At 49.6% G+C, this 19,168-nt stretch overlaps 1 protein-coding gene across 4 annotated transcripts in view; it reads right to left on the bottom strand.

Annotated features, from left to right (window-relative positions):
- lrrc4ba (leucine rich repeat containing 4Ba) overlaps nt 1-19,168 on the bottom strand; it is a 29,077-nt gene extending 9,909 nt beyond the window's left edge. Inside the window, exons 1-2 of one of the 4 annotated variants that reach the window (XM_029158362.3) lie at nt 19,025-19,168; nt 1,017-1,561 (exon numbers count right to left, since the gene is read on the bottom strand). In XM_029158362.3, the coding sequence (XP_029014195.1) occupies nt 1,017-1,262 (246 nt within the window). In that variant the 5' untranslated portion in view covers nt 1,263-1,561; nt 19,025-19,168. Of the gene's footprint in view, nt 1-1,016; nt 1,562-17,540; nt 18,069-19,024 lie in introns of those variants that run through there. The other 3 variants (XM_029158364.3, XM_029158361.3, XM_029158363.3) reach the window with 3 other exon arrangements.

Here is a 19,168-nt window from a genome sequence, read left to right as displayed (position 1 = left end):
TCTTAGAGGAACAGAGGCTGTTCGGCTCTCCTGTCCGATGTATGGACCGCTTTGACATGATAAGAGATGCACTGAACAATTTTAATAATGTTTACCGGACTTGTTTCTTTTCATTAGGGGGAAGTAAAATGTAGCGAAAATGAATTTAAAATCACAGAACAAAGCATTGTCAGCAACACGAGGACAGATCCAATTACTTTAAATGCTGCCGCAAAGAGTAAAATCAAGCCTCTCTGTTTATAAATGTAGAGATTCATGTGCTTTGTATCGATGGTCTCTGGTTAAATGATCTTCCCTTCCAGCTGTAAAGCCACAAAGCCCCGTCTAGGGACTCTAGATAAATTGGTAATGCATACAAAAGGCAGTACAGTGTCATGGAAATATGCCTTGCTTTCACTTAATAAAATATTCCCTCAGTTCAGCAGAAGCTTAAGAGCCTTTTTCAAACATTATTGCCACTTACTTCTCGGCTTTTTTTTCCCCTCAGAACTGAAGTTTCAGGGAGAAAACCTGTATCAACAAGTTAATCCCGTCGTCCTCGCACCTAAAGCAAATGTTTCTTTGTTGCGATGGAGATGATTGAGGCGAACAGTAAGTCCGCTAATGTCTGTGGCTGAATGTATTTGCGTACACATGAAACAACCTCTAGTTATACAGCAACGGCCGTTTCTATTTGTAAAACAGCTACGGTTGCAATAGATCAATCAATAACTATGTGTCAATAGCCTAAGTGCTAAAAGGAAGCTGTGAAAACTATAAAGACTGACATAATGAAATTGATATAATGTGTCGTTATGACTTATGGCGTTATGCAGCTGTAAATAAGGTGAGTGTGACCTATAACCTCTAGTCAATTACTGTTATGAGAGAAACAACCAGCAGTCGAATGACATCAATAATATTTCCACACAGCCATAAAATAACATCACTTGATGTGAGTTACACCTAGAAATAAAAGACATATTCACGGCCGTGTGTCACATTTGGACTTATTCCATTAGTAAACATGTTTTTACCTGTATCGAGTTCTCCTGCAGGTTGAGGTATCGCGTGTTGACCGATATGCTCTCCGGCACCTCCTCCAGGTTCTGCCTGGTGCAGATGACGCGACTGGCCTGGTTGGAGCAGGTGCAGTGGGAGGGGCAGGAGGAGGTAGCTCCTACCAGCTCCGGCCCAGGCAGGAGGAGCCGCAGCAGCAGCTGGGCCAGTAGGAAGAGGAAGGGGGAAGGGCCGGGGAGGCAGGTCAGCGTGGCGATGCGCATGGCAACTGGGACATGACCCTGCTCTTTAATCCGGGGGTACAGGTGAGGGGACGTCTCACTGGTGGATGCTGGAGACAGCGCTTTCCTTCCCTCGGGTCCCGACGTGGCCGCTCGCTCCTAAATCTGCATCCTCGGAGACGCGCTGTGTCCTCTGTCAATTTCTGTATTTCCTCCTTTTGTTTTTTGGGGAATTTATTCATAGAAATTTGCAGATAAACAGATGTTATTCCCGTTTTCGTGTGGCGCCGTCTGGGGATTTGAGCGAAGCCTTTCCTGAAGTCAGAGGAACCCAGGAGCTGCTGTGGAGGAAGACACGGAGAGGGAGAGAAAAGCAGACATTAAAGACAGAACGCTGAGAATGCTGCGCGTTTTTTTTTTTTATTTTTTTGGCCAAGAAAATGAACAGAACAAATGACGGGTAGACATCTACAGTGTACTGTAGCTTATCATAGGACGGATTGTCGGAAAAATCTTTGAGAAGCATTAGAACTTCTGTGTCACAGCTCATATCAAATCCCACATAATCCCTGAGCAGACATTTTGTCAGAAATCAAATCCTTCCACCCAGGGCAGGTGGAAGCCGATTTCTATAATTAATGGTTCAAGGTAGCGAAATATGAAAACATGCTACAGTATCTAAAGTGGGACAACAAGGTATTTCTGTCTTTACAGAAGCGCGTTTATTGTGCAAACAGAAATCGGAAAAAAAGCGTAGAGACATGATTTGCTTCACACACATTTACACGGTGGAGAAATTGTGGCTCGTGTTGATGAAGTTTAACTCCTTCAACAATAACATGAAGTTCTTGTTAAACAATGGGTGGCAACAAATTTACAGTGTGACAGAGGATGATTATATTGCCTTTATAATTAAAGCTCCTCAAGAAAAGTTGATTCAATATGTTTATTAAATGATCATTTAATATTAATATCATAACCAATAACCAGTTATTTAGTTTTAAAGAGTGATTCACGTTGACTGATGAGCACACATTTGTTTGGTTCATAACAAAATCATCTGTAGGAACTGAACAGTGTCAACTCAAAAGTGGCGGCAATATTAGCGAGTGCGATGTATGAGCCGTGCAACAAAATGAGAAGATCATAAACACTTTAGGGGAGAAAACAAGTAGAAATGTGGTGAAGCCACTCGTGAGTCACGTACGTTTCGATTAATCGCCACCGACTGTAATTCCCATTTTTGAATAATGTGAAAAATGTTGAACTTTAAGGCAACTCTGCTGTTCCTACACGACAGGAGCGGCTCAATGTTGCCACTGGGACCGACGGCGGTAGAAGTAAAAATTACAACTCACTCGCAAAAATCACTAAAGTTTAACAGAACAGAAGCGTCCACGGTGCAACACGTGGTTCATTTTCGGACCACAATTATTAACACAGCCGCTGAGACAGAAGCTCCTCATCTGCAAAAACACTAATCACCAAGATGTAACAATTATCACCCGATTTGTTTTCATTCCGAACCTTTAATTAAACCTGCATTTGTCTGAGCAGGGACTGAGTTGAGTGAGCGGGGCCACAGCAGCTCAGACGCAGCGCTGGCTCATAAATGCTAACTCCGTTCAGTATGAGCGGCGCGTCGCACGCTCCGGGGGCTGGAGAATGGTGGCGAATGGTGCAGTCTATATTAACACTAATGCATGGGCAGCTGAAGTCAGGCCCCGCTGGAGAGGCACACAACCTGGATAACCTTAAAGAAGGGCACCCAGCAATCTAGAGACAGTACAGTTATTAACGATGAGGATTAATGACGGGACTTTGACAAGCAAACTCATTTGACACGCTGAGCATCCTCACTTGGCATAGTAAGAAAAGGGGGGGGGGGCACAGACAGAGAATGAGAAGGAGAGAGGGATTATTAATCTGATAGATGACTGTATGGCTGGAGGCAGAGAAGGGAATTATCAACACTACAGTAATAGATGAATACTGAACAGCTGCAGAGAGTGGGCCGGAGAAAGAGAGGGAGAACGAGAGAGACAGATGGAGGGAGGGTTGAGTGAAAGGGATGATGAGGGATAAAGACCAAGAGAGAGGTATAAATAGTGGCAAGAGGAGAAAAGAGATAAGTAGTAAAAGAAAGATAAAAAGTAGAAGAGGGGAAATAGGGAGGCAGCGAGGAAGAGACACATTAATATTAATAATCTCTCCCTCAGTGAGAGAGAGAGAGAGAGAGAGAGGAGAAGAGATCGGGCTCAATAGAGAGATGAATATAAAGCAGGCAGAGATGGAGGGAGGGGAATGACAACAGGGCGACGCATATGAAACAGAGTGACGGAGAGATGGAGGCATAATACAACATGGACGGATGATGGAACACAGGTGAGATGCGGAGAGAGGTTCCTCTCGAGTGCAGGGCGAGTGGGCGAAAAGGTGGAGTTAGGTGTGTGTGTGTGCGCGCGTGCGCGTGCGCGTGGGACCGATCGGCGATGCGTAGGAAGTGCCTCAATGACATTAAAACACGCACAAGGTCACGGTGATAAATCCTATTGGCGGCGGCGCATGCGGTCGCACGGAGCCGCGCAGCCGGCTGCAGCCGCAGCGACGCAACAGTCACGGGGGCGGCGGCGGCTCCCGCTGCGCCGCCGCGCCGCGCCGCCGCCGCCGCGCCGCGCCGCCGCTCCTCCGCTCGCAGCACCGGCGCATGGAGAGGCTCTCAGCTTTTATTTTTGGAAACACTTTTTTTTTTTTTTTTTTACGTTTTTTAATTTCCAGCCACCTTTTTTTTCGCCCATACACACCGCCCCCCCCCCCTCCCCTCACGTTTTTTCCCTTGCCAGTGAGAACTAAGTGCCAGAGCTATTTCAGGTAGACGGCTTCTGAGCGGAGTCGAAAGGTGCGAAAGAAAAGAAAGGCGGCGAAGGCTGAGACTGATGGCGGGGGTTCACAGAGAGTTGACTGATGGCTGGAGGCTGCCTGATTGTCTTCAGCCTCATTGCTGTAAACATCAACATGTAATGGCCAACTCTTTTCTTCTGTTTGTGAACTCCTTCATCCCCCCCCCCCCCACACACACACACACACACACACTTCACAGTTTGATCAAAGATTAACCTGCTACAATGATGCACATTAACCCCCACCCCCTCCTCATTCTCCATCCACTGCACACTAACACACCGCAGCCCCCCCCCCCTTTTTTTTTTGCTCTGTCTCCATTCAAATCTTAGCCAACAGGGTTACCATGGTTACCTATTCACCACAGTCTCCCACTCCGTCCAGCTGTATCCTACTAATTCCACATCCACCCTGCTCCTCCTCCCCCCTCCTTAGCACCCCATGCACACTCATATACAAATGGCGCGGCGCAGACGTGACTGCGAATGACATCGGCGCTCTCCGAAAACCATGAGGCTGCGTGAGAGTGAGCCTCGCTGCGGTTTTAAGCCGCAAAGATGATGCTCCGTCGACAATGATGCACTTCAATTTGTCTGGCACGTCGCCAAAAATGACAAGTACACATAAATCATGCGCGTAAAGGTCAGGGTCATTTCTCCTGTGAGTGATGATGCAGTGGCAAATGAAAAGGTAAATAACTGATACTCAAATAAAAGGCGCACGCAGCGTTCTGGCCGAGGCGCTGAGCAGCGCTTCTGGGTGTGTTTGCTCCACGTCTGTCGGTGTAAAGTGTGCAGGGCTCACGTGGGAAGAAGTCGGGTGACCACTGATCACTGTTGATCACCACCAAACAATCCACATTATAATACAGAAATGCTATCTGTAAAAACACATTTTAACATGAATTGCAAGAAATACTTGCAAAAAATCAATATCAACAATTGATCACAAGTAATAACGACAGTTCTGGTCAACACGTGTCATCGCTGTCATTTTTGGCAACGCACAACAGTAAATTTGCTGAGCACCAAACACAAAGTCAAACTAATTTTGCCACTGGCTGGTGGTGAAAGTGAAGCTAAAGAGCAGATGTCTGCTTCAGGAGGAGCCTGATCTGCCTTTATGTGAAATACCTGTTGAGTCAAGCCCTGTTTAAACCCAGCCACTACCTTTCTAGCTAGTTGGTTTTAAAATCAAGCATCCATCATCATCTTACCAAGACTTTAAGCAACAACCTAGAATCTATATATTATTTATTACAGTCTTTTGAATGTTATGCATCACCTTAGAGCAATCAGGTAAAAATGATGCTTGCTCAATGCTAAACATGCTGGATTATATACACACTAATAGATTCCCCCGCTGAATAGAAATGAATGATAATTAGTGGTTCTACTCATTTATTTTTCAAAATATATTAACATTCCTAAAACTCAACGCTTTGAAAAACATTTAGTTGGGATGTAAAGTAAATGTGACAAGTATTAGATGCTCTAAATTATTCAGCTTCTAGCACATGGCACAAATAAATAAAAAAATGCAAATAAGAATAAAATAAAATAAAATAATTACATTAAAGAAACATTCTTTCCCCCCTTTTCCTCAACCCAGAATGGTCCCACTGTTCCTTTTAATTTCTCCCTTGAGCTTTAAAGAGCAGCTTAAAGTTGCATAAAACATTTTCCCCACATGAGTGACATTACATATACAAAATATCCTCAGTTGTACGAAGGATTTAAATTTATGACCATTTTTACAGCTGTATGAAATAAAACCCCGCCGTTCTGTCATTCTACACATGCGACGCTACGCATCCATGTAATTCAGCCTGACACGTTTGACATCTTTAGGATCTGGACAGGAATTTAAAACACATTTTTGTGCATCTGAGCATCGCTCGGTTGCCCAGTATGAATCTTTAATGCTCGACTCGCCGACGGCTCTGCAGAATGGAAGAGGTTAAAATACCCCCACTTCCTGTGTTTGATGCTGGCTGCCATGATGTATCCTGCACATTTTATTTCATAAAGATTTATGTCAAACTCTAAAGGTTGTGTAATTGAGTTTGGATAATGTTACCCTCCACTTCATCTCTGCTCGCGACCACAGAGCCATAATGTCAGAGGGGATGCTTGGGGAAGGAAGGAGAATAAAAGAAGCGCGGGATTTAGCTTTTTGTGCCCCTAAAAGTAAGTGATCATCAGTGGATTAAACTGACCATGAAGGGACTGCAGCAGATGGTCAGTGTCTAAGTGACGCGAGGAGCGAGGGAGGAGCGGAGAGACAACTACAGAGCGCGCGCTGACAGTCGAACAAGGAACGAATCGAACCCACTCGGAGCGTCTCTCTCTCTCTCTCTCTCTCTCTGCCGTTCTGTCTGCAAGTCAGCACGGAGGTCCATCAATAACCGCTCGACACGCAGCAAGATGGCAGCGGCCGCGGGCGCGAAGCGAGGGGGAGGGGGGGGGGGGGGGGGGGGGGGGGGGGGGGGGGGGGGTAGAAGGGCCCGTCGCGCTGGTCGTACGCAGTGGGAACAGAGCCTTGACCTTTCGCGACGTCAGTGACAGCTCGCCGATCCGGGTCGAACCTGAGAGGCTTTAAGCAGCGAGCAGCAAAAAAAATAAATAAATAAAAAAAATCTGTTCCCATGCACCTCAATTCCAGAGACAAGAAAGTAATTTATAGCAAGCGCGGCTTAAGAGTGATGTCTCTCCTCACGGTGTCACAGCTGCCGATGCTTGTTTCAGGGCAGCTGCAGATTCAGCTAATTTACTAAATGCGTCTTTGCTTCTAATTTTAAGTAAAGCCCGGTCGGTGCGATGTAAAATCAAGACAATAAAGTTTTTTCTGATATCAGTATCAATTACACACTAAATCCCCTGACCTGAATAGAACCAGGAGATTAGAAGAAAGGAATCCTGTTTTTGTTTGGTTGCGCGTTTGTGCGTCGCCCCGTGTGCTACTGTAACAAACGCCTCTGAGGCGCCGCCGCCAGAAAAAGGAAAGTCTGTGGGAACGCGGCTGCTTTGATCTGAGCGGCATTAATATTAGGCCGATCGGCCCACGGTAAAGACGGCTCAGTTACAGTCTCGCGGCACAAGACGCCAATAAGTGGAGACAACGCTTGTGTTGTATTTGCTTAGAGCTGGAGGGGGGGGGGGGGGGGGGGGGGGCAGCGGGGTTACGAGGAGTGCAGGAGGAGGAACCCGAGTTCACCTCCCGCCTGGATCCCTATAGTTTATAGTAAGTATTCATGTTGCACTGTCAAATTCACGCTAAGTCTGTTTAGCTGATGTTATAGATACGGCAGGTTGGCCGAGCAGCTGAGTGGCCATGACGGACAGGTCATAGCAGCAGGTGATGCTACAGCAGAAAGCACGTATGGGGGGAGGATTGGCGCGTTTTAGTGCTCAGGAATACATTTTTTTATTTGGAGGAAGAAGAAGAAGAAGGATGTTCTATTTCTGCCGTCAACAGCTGCACTGTCACCTCACAGGTCTGCAGAGTCCACTGGCTGATTATTCTTCACCCCCAACACATACTGTAGCAGCAGTCCAGTGAATTATGGTTTATATGAAATCCTACGTGATTTTTAAAACGAGGTCGGATTGTGAACGTGTAGAAGGTTTCTCGCCACTAGAAGTCGCTTGACCAGCAACAACCTCCCGTAAAAATGAGCCGAGTCATCATTTCTTCAAGCGATTTCCGGTTTTGAAGGAGGCCGCTCCCTCCGGTGAACACCGTCCACACACAGCGCACCACATATCAGCCTCACCCCGGCGCTTCTTATTAGAAGGGAATAGGACGGAGCACAGTTCAATCAAGTACCGAGCGGACTTTCCCACACGTTCATATCTCAGGTGGTCCCGGGCCGGGGCCGAGCTGCTCTGTCACGGGTGTGATCTCAGTGCTCATAAGAGGCGCACACACATTTAGGATATGATAAATCGGCTCTAACGTGACTCCACCCAGTGTCCGCTGCATGGTTAGCATGAAACAACCGCTATAGCGCTCACTGAGCAGCCTCCACGTCGGGCGACGCTTCGCCGAGGCTGCGGCGGAGGGTTCGACACAAAGGCAAAGGCGGAGAGAAGCAGCGGGACGGAGCGTGTTCAAGGACAGCCTTTAACCAGTCGAATTGTTTCGTGTCACATGTGCTTCCTGCCACAGGGACCTCCCATCCAAACTACCCATTAACTGGGCTGCTCAGCGGCCCAGGCTGCTCGTCCCGGTCCCAGGGCAGTGTATCACCCTTAAAGCCCACGCCGCTCACAGGCACTTATAAACATTTAAAACATTTGACTAACCGCCAGGCAAAATGGACTCGGGGATGAAAGACCGAGGGGCTTTTAAAAAAAATGAAAAGGGAACTTCTGCGTCGAGACGGAGAAGGACAGATTTAATGGAAAACAACAACAACAAGAGGGGGGGGGGCTGTTTTATTCTGCGGAGGAAGCCGAGTCACGCACGGAAACAGAACAGGGTTTTCTCTTTTTAATGACGGGGGGCGTGGGGGGGGGGGGGGGGGGTATGACAGAAAGTGTGTGTGAATGGCTTCTAAGTGGCTAGAGGTGGGGCTGTGGAGGTGGTGATGGGGGGAACAGCGAGTCATTCTGCGCTGGATGGGAGAGAGGAAGCCCTCGACTCCCTCAGCATCCTCCTCCTCCTCCTCCTCCTCCTCCGTCTCCTCCGCTGTGTTTACCCTCCCACCCTCTGGCGCTGAAAGGAACCCGAGCGAGCGCTGGCCTTGCCGGTGAATGAAGCCCTGACGTCACGTGCCCACACACACAAACAGACACGCACTATAAGGACTGTGACTAATAGCGTACTAACAGCCTTTGTGTTGCCTCGCTTCCACCTGATTCGCGTCTGACTCCCAGGGGAGGGGGGGGGGGGGCTCCCATATGTCATTACCGTATGCAGAGGCGTCAGGTTCTGGGGGCCAGCGCCGCGTCACGCCAGCGCGCCGCGCGCGCGCGCGCGCGCCACCGCTGTTATTCCCCATCGATTTCTTCTCCTCGCTGTTATTACAGGTTTATGTTCAAACACATTTTAGCCGGCGATTCAATCTGCGTTCGACAGCTTATCTCATTAAGCGGCTGCTGCAGCGGGACGTGCGCTTCGCCCCGAAATCTATAGCCGCGCGCGCGTAAACAGCTGTTGCACCGCGCTCGTCCGTGTCTTTAATAGAAAGTCGCGTCTCGGCACCGAAGAGTTCATGGCACCTGCTGAAAGGATCACTTCACTGGAGAAGTGTCCTGTTGCGTGGACATGTTTTCATTCATCACCACCTTCAGGTTTGCAGTTGTCAGCATCTTATTGTTAACTGTACAAGCCAAAAATATACACAACTTATTTATAAACAGTAGCCTGGGAACTGTTTCTGTTTTTAAACCCCTTTTATTTTTCCAGGCCTGTTTATTTGTCTGCTAGTTAGAGCAGGCTTTAAATAAATCTAACAAGAGATCCCAATTAAACGCCGTAGCGGATCAAACATCTAGGACAGACGAGAAATACAGACCCGGCGTTTTGCTTCACATATTGCAATTTACATATTTCACATGCGGCCGTCATAATCAGATTCAGAGCGGGCTCCTGGTTGACGGTGACCTAAATGCTGGGCCTGCACCGCAACGCACTTTTCACCGCGTGCATCCCTTTCAATGCAAACGCGCCGAATAACAAAAGGCCGAACGCCCCGAGCGTCGTGTTGAATTCAAATCTCATCTACGGGGGGAAAAAAACTACATTATGATTAAAAACAAGATTAATACATGCTCATCAATAATTCTTTATGATAAATGATTAAACCAGCTTCTAGTTTAGCTCCAAACAGGGGACCGAGTGGCCTGCTGTCATTTCCTGTAGTAATAAAGAGCACCTATAACGCTGTGAAGCACCTGACGTCTCGTAATCTGTCACTTCAGCAGCTGAACACACAGAAGGTCAAGTGAGCTTATGATGGCGCGATAAACTATTAATTAGGCAGAAACTCCTCCTCGTTTTCTCCCTGTTTAATTATTAAGCTTCTTAACATGATCCCATGACAGGACGCGCAGCCTCAGACGTTTCAATGACGTCTCGTTGGTCTTTTTCCACAGACAAAACCCCGCGCGTGCGTTCGAGGATGAGCGTCCTGGAAGCGGAGCCATCGGGATTCCTCCCGTTTTAATCACTCATCCCCGTCGCACAGGGCGCCTCTGTGCCTCCTACACGCACAGTGGTCGTGGCCACTGCCATTAACACACATGACATGATGTGGTCCACGCGTCCACATTCTTTACTGGGGGCTTCATTCCATTTGTGATTACATGCTGGGATGAAGCTTGTTAATGGTTAAATCATGTCTGCTCCCATCCTCGAATCACATCTACTTATTATTGTCCTTTCTGTGGCAGACGCCGACTTTCGGAGCAATTAATCCGTATTTAAGGTTGTGAACTAGGTTGATGCTCAGTTTTGGAACCAGAGTCAAAATGTCTCTCAGCCACTTACAGAGCAGTGTAAAGTACTGGTTTTTGGGGGTTGCTCTGAAATCCCTGTTCAGTGTTTCTGAGCCGAGCGCCCGTCGCTCCCAGCTGTTTTGGAGAGGACGACTCGGTTCAGCATTTCTGTGTTTCACGCTGCCCTGTGTGTGTGTGTGTGTGTGTGTGTGTGTGTGTGTGTGTGTGTGTGTGTGTGTGTGTGTGTGTGTGTGTGTGTGTGTGTGTGCGTAAGAGTGTGTGTAAGTGCATGTCTGGTGTGTGTGTGTGTGTGCGTGTGCGTGTGTGTGCGTGTGTGTGTGTGTGTGTGTGTGTGCTTGTGTGTGTTTGCATGTGCGTGTGTGTGTGTGTGTGTGTGTGTGTGTGTGTGTGTGTGCGTGTGTGTGTGTATACATGTGTGTGTGTGTGTGTGTGTGTGCGCGCTCTGTGTGTGTGTGCGTGTGTGTGTGTGTGTATACATGTGTGTGTGTGTGTGTGTGTGTGTGTGCGCTCCGTCGGGGGTCAAGCTGTGGCGCATCGACTCCGTCTCCGTGTGCGTGTTGGTGTGTGCGCCGCTGACATTTCTGTGATGGGGTCAGTCCATGTTGCAGTCGCTGTATGTACTCTGGGCTTTCTTTTAAAGTTACTGTGACATGTGTGAGAGTGAAAGCTACACGACTGTGGCGCCTGTGAGCCGACTTCCTTCCTGCATTTCTGATTAATATCAAGGAAGTAAAACGCGCATCTCTTTGCTTTTCCCGTGCTTGTTTTTCCTGGGATGGTTGTTTTATTAGGCTGATCGTTCCGCCATCTCTCGTGACGAGCGTCGCCGTCGCTCACCACACTTTCCCCACTGGTGCCTGCGAACACAGCGAGTCTGGCGGCTTCTACAGCCGAGCTTCTGGGACAGCGCAGCAGAATGCGAACAGATCCTCACGACAGCAGCTCGGTTTGGTTTGGAGCGACTACCGCGTGTCTCTCTACACGCTCCAACCGCGTGAGAACATGAAACAGAATAGAATAACTGCTCTGCGGAGCCGCAGGAATGCCCGTGCTCTGCTCGTCACCTTCTGCCTATTATTATTGAATAACGTTGCAGGTTTTTAATGTGTACACTGTTGCAGTTGAAGGCTGGTGCAACAGTTACACAAGGAGATTCTCTGCACAATGAGCAACAGCTGCACTAAAGGCTAACATCACTTCCATTGTGCACAAACACACATCGGAGCATGTTTAAGGAGGAGAAATGCACATGTAGAATAGAATAATTTGACCGTAAATAAGTTTTCCAGTCAAGGTCAAGGTCAAGGTCATTCATACAAATGGAGCTGTGGTGTCTTTCCAAGTTCCAGAGTTTAGAAAGTAGCGTGGAAATAAAGACAAAACCTGTTGAGCAGTAGAATGAAACTAACACAAGCACATAAGACTTATAGTTGTTAATGCTGTGATGAATCCATGAATCGACCAGCTGACTGACTGACAGGGTGTAAAGTGTGACAGGCTCCCAGAATAATATAAAACAAACTGTGATGCTATCGCCTCGAATCAGAAGCAGAACGTGCATTAATCAGCGGTGCTCTGACGATTTCACACTGTAACAGGACTCGGCGTTCAATTAAAATTTCAGAGGTGAGAAGCGGCTAAATAAACATTCAGATAGTGTGGCGCAACATGTGGAGCAGAGGTGGACGCACATTAATTATGTGTCCATCTGTTTGTGCACCTCCGGCTCCGTGACTGTACACGAGGCCTCGCAGGTTTTTGGCTGTTTTCTGCTCCCAAACAAACCGAAACAGCAGCAGCAGCAACAACAACACAAACGTGTGCGTGCATGTGTGACAAGCAACACTCGGCTGGCCTGCATCCAGTCGGGCCTCGCCCCGGCCTTCCCTCTGAGTGACACGCTGACTAATACACAGACAGATAAACACTCACGCTGACAAACACGATAAGGCTGTGCCCACGGAACGCTGACACGGACTGACTGATGGACGTCTCCATGGAGACCGGTCACCGAGGCCGACGCGGCGAGAGACGGCGAGGGAGAGGAGACGGAAGAGAGCGGAAGCGATCGCCGCGACGCAGCGGCGGAATATTCCCGGGTTTGTGAGGACGCAGCGCCGATCTGGTCTAATGGGCCACGTGTTTTGCCCTCTCTCACACCCATCGCTCACACCTCCCCATCACTTCTCCTCCCTTGCACCCCCCCCCCACCCCCCCACACACCTAAGGCATGTTATTTCCACACCTCACCCTCCTCTGCCGATTTCTCCACCCTTCTCCCCTCTGCAGGTTCCTCTCTCCGCCCCTCTCTCTCGCTCTCTCTCTCTCTGTCTCCCACGCTGTGTGAAATGGAAGCTCTCACAGAGACCTGGGGTTGCCATAGTAACCTGCCATAGTAACCACTCACCATCTTGCGTGTCTCCGTCACATCGGCGGGGGCACGGCGGGTCCGCGGCCCCGCTCTGCAGCTCCCAACGCGGGGCGTCGCTTCACCGAGCCCTGTAGCGTGATTGATGGAAGCCACTCCATCAAATCTGTTTTTGCTGCCCCCCCCCCCCCCCCCCCCCCCCCACCACCCCCGTGCCTCCAAAACGGCCGCGTTTCCGACGAGGATCCCAATTGCCTGTGCGGCGTGATATATTATTAGACGGAGGTCACCAGAGGCATCAGCTAAGAGGAAAAGTGGCTGTGAAGGCATCTCATCAGCTTTTATGGTCTCCAGCTTGTTCTATTTTAATGGAATCGCCACATTAGGAGTCACTTAGCCAGACCTACGTATGGGAGAACAACACATGTGACTGGAGCGACTAAGCTACCGGTTCAACAGTCCACGCAGGGAAATCTGAGCCCGGACGCCTCAGTGCTGCACCACCGAATCCAAAGCTACCACCAGAAAAGTGCAAGAGGGGCAAAATATATAAATAAACTAGTACAACTGAGTCAACACTCTACATATTTTGCAGAGAGTCCGGGGAGTTGGGAAACAAACAGTAAAGGCATGTTGGGGTTCACACGATGGCACACAGAGTAATCACCCAAACCATATGGCCCAGTGTGTGATTTATCACAGCGCGGCGCCGCTAACTACCTCCTCTGTGGCTCCAAGCGTCTCCAGGGACCGCTGGTCTCATTGAACTCCACCATCTCACAACATGTGACAACCTCCAACCCCCCCCCCACCCAAAAAAAAAATAAAAAAATAAAAAACGCCCTTTGACTGTGTGTCATCCTGTGCGACAGCGCGCCCACGCTTCTCTCCGGGCGTCTCGTCATGATCTCCGGCCGCGGAAACCGAAACCTGTCCGTGTCGGGCCTGAATCACACGAGGAGTGACAAAAACAGAGGGAGGGGGGAAAAACAAAGACGCTCCTAATTTCATGTTTACCGCTCTCACGTGCAGTCTGTTACTTGTCATCTTCATCATCAATATTTAACCTGTCGCCCTTGTCGTCGTCGGCGACGCCCCCAGCCAGCGGCGACGCCGGAGAGGCCCCGGCCTGACTCTGCAGCGCTGCATCCGGCTCCTACGGCGCCACTGACCCGGAACGGACCCCCCCCCCAAGGTGGTCGGCGAGGCCGGACCGCCCTCATTAGCGGCCACGTTCGCCAACACTCCATCCAACCTGGAGGAGGAGCCGCCCGCTCTGCTCAGCTGTGTCTCGAGCCGCTCGACCGGATGCCGCGGCTCGCGGCCTCTCCCGCGGTGCATCGACAAACTCGAGCAGAGGCCGTGGAGGAGATGTCCTCAGTCCATTCATCCAACATCCCTCTTCACTTTAGGTCATGATGAGAATGTGCTCCTCGGGGGAAATTTCACCATTTCCAATTATGTCAATTCAATGGATTATAGCATTCATTTCTGTCATTAACCATTGCCATTCTTTTCCACTATTATTCAATAATTAATGCCCGGACAGCCATCATGATCCCCGAAGGGCCAACACCCCGGCCTGGATAGGAGACTCAATCACACCCATCATGGCTAATTATATCCACGCCGCTATCGTGGGCAGCTCAGCCGTCCTGATGCAGACGGGTCAGTGCTTCGTGCACTCCCAGCCCCCGGTTGCTCGCGTTCAAGCTGCGCCACGTCGCGCCCCCCCCCCCCCCCCCCCCCTTCACCCTTCAACCTGTGCGCGTCAGCAAGCCGCGCGGCCATCAATCAACGACACGCTCGCAGTACGAGGAGATCAGCGACCAGCTTGGCCTGATTAGAGCAGTTTTACTGTCATGTATAATCTCCGTCTCACTGCCACACACACACACACACACACACACAGACACACGCGCGCGCGGGCGATTACAAACACACACGCATGCACGAACGCTCACACACTCACACAGAGAGCAAATTTAGGGCAACAGTTACTCTCTTTGCATTCTAATGCAGCAGCAAAGATGTCCCTCTGAATTAATGCAGTCCTTTGTCCTTTCAGATACAGTGAGAGGCAAACTACACTCTAAGCAGATTGAAAGCTTCCTGGCTTCCTGTGGGAGATGCACAAACGGTTGACTTTGGGTAATATTTTAGGGGGTGATCATTCATACGCTGGAGGCCTCTCGCGACCCCGCGTGTTTGATTGGCTCTGGAGATGATCCGTAATGGCCGCCGGGGTCGGCGCCTCCGCCTCCGCTGCAGGCCAGGTGTGCCGCTGTAATTCACCATGTCCCTGTTAACCTGCGTGCTTGTTTTCATCAGGCTCATCGGCCGTGCGTAAGTGGTGCGCCTTGGAAATTAAAGAGCAGCCCGGCCTGATTCCTCAAATGACCGAAATTGCTCAGCTGGTGCTTAATTTGCAACACATGAAGGATTCGGCTCTCGGTTTTGTGGGGCACGTGAACCTGTGAGTTAAAATTAACGGCTGACAGTTAAAATAAGTAAAATGGCCGCGCGCTGTCTGTGTTGGTTTTTCAGTTTTTAAGCTGACACGCTGGAGGAAGGATTCAGGATCTGGGTCCTTTAAAGGGGAATAAAACCCAATAAAACATCCCTGCTGCACCTCATGATCTAATCCATGTTAAAATTATGAACCATAACTTTGTTTCATTTTAATAACGTGCATATTGGGTCAGGACGTATTGTGACTTTGCACCTTCAGGACATAATTGGGTGAAATATTCCTGCCATTTCCAGGTTTTTAGTACTTCAGCACTACAGCGAGTGACGTTTCACGCCACCACGACTCTTCGGAACCAACTACGAATGACTTCGCTACCTCTTCAACCATAAAACCACATCACAGATGCTGAGAAAGTTCAGGCTTCTCTCCGAGTGGCTGCATCCTTCTAAATGGCTGCCTCTTAGTAAACTCGCCCTCTTTGAATTCATTTAGGCTCAGGTAAAGCCTCGGCTCGGGTCAGCGACAAGGTTCAGCGTGAACAAATTTCACTGACATTTGGGCCCCACTTCTGGCAGCTGTGAGATGTCTTGATATTTTCACATTTTCCCCGAGCTGGGGGACATTCCCTTTAAATGTGATACCATGTGACAAGCCTCTGGTGAAGCTGGGGCCTTTCAGCGTTTGAGCAGCTGGGGAAAAAAGCCTCACGTCCCCACTAATGTACATAAAATCCAAAATATGAGTGGATAAAACACATACTTTTACAGGCAACATAAAAACTTATCATCCTCTTAAAGTTTTATATCAGTGGACCTGTTTGGGATTTAATGGAAATATGCTGGAGGCTCATAAATGGCGTGTGTCATGGGCTTCCGCTTGATGGGTGAGTCCAGACAATTCCCACAGATACAGTGACGAGTTTCACATCCGTAATATGGAGTGCAAAGTCTACATCATCCTGCAATGTGTCAGCAATAATAACAATAATAATAATAATAATAATAATAATAATAACGAAAACATCATACTCAGAACTTCCTCTAAATTTCTTCCTACAGCAAAACTAGCAGAGCTGAAAGGGTCCGTGGAACCCTTCAGACCCCTTACATGCAGCTAGAAACTCACCCCTGCACCCAACACTCCCCCTCTCTTGTCTAATCCTGCCCCAGTGCCCCACTTCACCTTCCAACATCCCATTAATAACTTATTCTCTCTATCATAAAACTGGGGGGATCATCCAGCTGGTCCACAGTACACACTCTGGCAGCAGTCTCCTTCCGCCAGCACCAGCGCGCTCGGATTCCTCTCCAACACTGCACATTAGCATTTAAATCCTCTCATAACCATATCATTGTGTTGCAGATAGAGGCAGTAGATCTTCATTCATCAGCTTTAATCTATCTGCTCCTTGTTCCCAGCCAGAGGGGCCCCGGGCTCTGACTCAGAGTTTAACCCACCGCGCAGAAGCCACGAGGTTCCTGCGCATTTTCCTCCGAATCTGGGGGTCATCGGCGGGGGCCGGTGAGCGCAACCGGAGCCCGGCGCGCAACCGAGCGCCATAAAATTGCGCGATTAGCGAGTTGAAACTGAGCACGTTCGAGTGAGCGCTGCGCGTTAACCGGATCAGATGTTAAGCCCTGTCAACAGCGTGTCCTCCGGTGGATGCTGCTCTTATCGCCAAGGTTCGAGCGACTCGAGCTGACAAATACACGCAAACAATCCCACCGACTGAGCGAAAAGCCGAGAGTGAGGGGAAAGTTGGCAGAATTCGACCGTAATGGAGCTCGTTTGTGTTCTGATTTTGCTCATCACAGGCTGCACGGAGCTAATTCCTGGACATCAGCCACCTCACGGAGCCGCGCAGTCCCCGAGGACATCGATCCGGGATTACACACAAGGACACCTGATTCTATCGGGTCATGAATGCGGATTTCCATCCCGGCGCGTTAGTGGTTTGTTGCGCCCGGAGCAAACGCGCAAACTGTTCAGAGGTGCGCACACAAGCACGCACGCACACACACACACACACACACGCGCGCGCGCGCGGACCATAAAAATCCGATCAAACCGCACGAATCGGCGTTTCGACTGAGGAAAATCTCATATACGCTTACCTTTTTGTGTAATGATGCACAGGTCAAGTCCAGAAACACATCTTGCTCCACGCGCGCTACTCCGAGAGCTCTCACCTTCCCCCAAATAACCGCGTATTCCACTGCAGAGCCGCCGCCGACACCGTCTCCTCCGCTCTCTCTCTCTCTCTCTCTCTCTCTCTCTCTCTCGCTCCCTCTCTCAGATTGATTCACCCTTTTCCAACTGCTGCGCTGCCACCGCTGGTAATGAGAAATGTCTCAGAAATCTTCAGGTGGATGGAACCGCTGGCGGTCTGCGAGGAGAACCGGGACTGCGCCGCTGCGGCCGCTCGCACGACGAACACGCAACTTGATCGCCTTTCACGAATCCGCTCTGTTTTTTTTTTTACGTTTTCTGCGAAAATATCACAGCGACCGCTGATTTGCACACGCATCACCCCCAAGACAACTCCTGGCAAATAATCAAATATTAATGAGCCCAAACTACACAACATGACATTCTGATCCTCCTCATATTTGTGTAGTTGTGTGTAGAAAGGGCGCCTGTGCTATTCCCTCCCGCATATGATCTCATTTCATTATGTGCCCATATGGTCATCGCTGTAATACGATGACGGTGGTGTTTACAGCTTGTTATAAGGAACATTTGTTTCTTGGTCGGTTCCCATGGAAACGTCACACACACACACATGATGCTGTGCCCCACCTGTACAGCACTGCCTCGCTGGATGCGAGTCCTGCAGCTCTCATCATACGTACATACAGATTGACGTGTTGGGGGGGAGGAGGGGGAGGAGAGAGATATTCCTCTAAATACTTGAAGAATTACTAAAAGAAAACTCCCTCACTACCAGTAAGGTACAGGTGGGTGGGGCTGTTACATAATTAAAGGAGGGGGGGCGGGTTTAGGGTCTGGTCTGGATCGCCCTGTCAATCACTTTGTGTGCGTGCGTGTGGTTGTGATGAGCGATTAGTGCTGGATTGATAGTGTTCTATATCGAGAGCGGGAGGATTGCTCTTTTTCTCTCGTTGCACCTCCTCGCAGCCTCCGCCGCGACACGTGCTCTCACGCACGCGCGCGCGCGCACCGTTCCGCTTCTCCGGGGACCGAGGTAACGACTAACCCGCAGATATTTAGTGTGGGCGAAGCAACAGGGTGTCCAACCTGTATCTCTTTTGTTAAACGGCGCGCACGGCTCGCCCCACGTGGCCCCTTCCCCACTCGCCGCACAGCGTGCGCGTGCTCCCAGTCCGCAGCGAGCGTCCAGCGCCCTCCAGTCCGTCCCAGTCCTCTGTGGTCCCACTGTTTCCACCCAGTGCTTTTTGCATTGCAACGCTCCCTCTCCGTCTCTCCTCCCCTGCTTTCCCCGTCCCTCCCTCCCTCTCTCTATTAAATTTCCAGTCACACAACAGTGCAGTGGATATCCCTCCCTCTCTCTAACTCTCACACACTCTCCGCTGCCACGTCCCTCCCCCCCCTCCTCCCCCCTCTCACACATACATACCTCAGTAGTCTGTGGAGGTGTTGTCGTCCTGGATCTCTCCCTATTGCTCGCTCTTGATATTGACTGCTCTCTCCCTCCTTTACTTTGAACCTCTCAATCTCGCTCACTCTTGATACAAGGCTGCTCTCTTTTCACCTCCAGTTG

This window comes from Betta splendens, chromosome 8, assembly GCF_900634795.4.
Source record: "Betta splendens chromosome 8, fBetSpl5.4, whole genome shotgun sequence".
Classification (NCBI taxonomy): Eukaryota; Metazoa; Chordata; class Actinopteri; order Anabantiformes; family Osphronemidae; genus Betta; species Betta splendens.
Note: the sequence above shows the minus strand (reverse complement) of the source record. Positions and strands in the feature narration are given on the sequence as shown.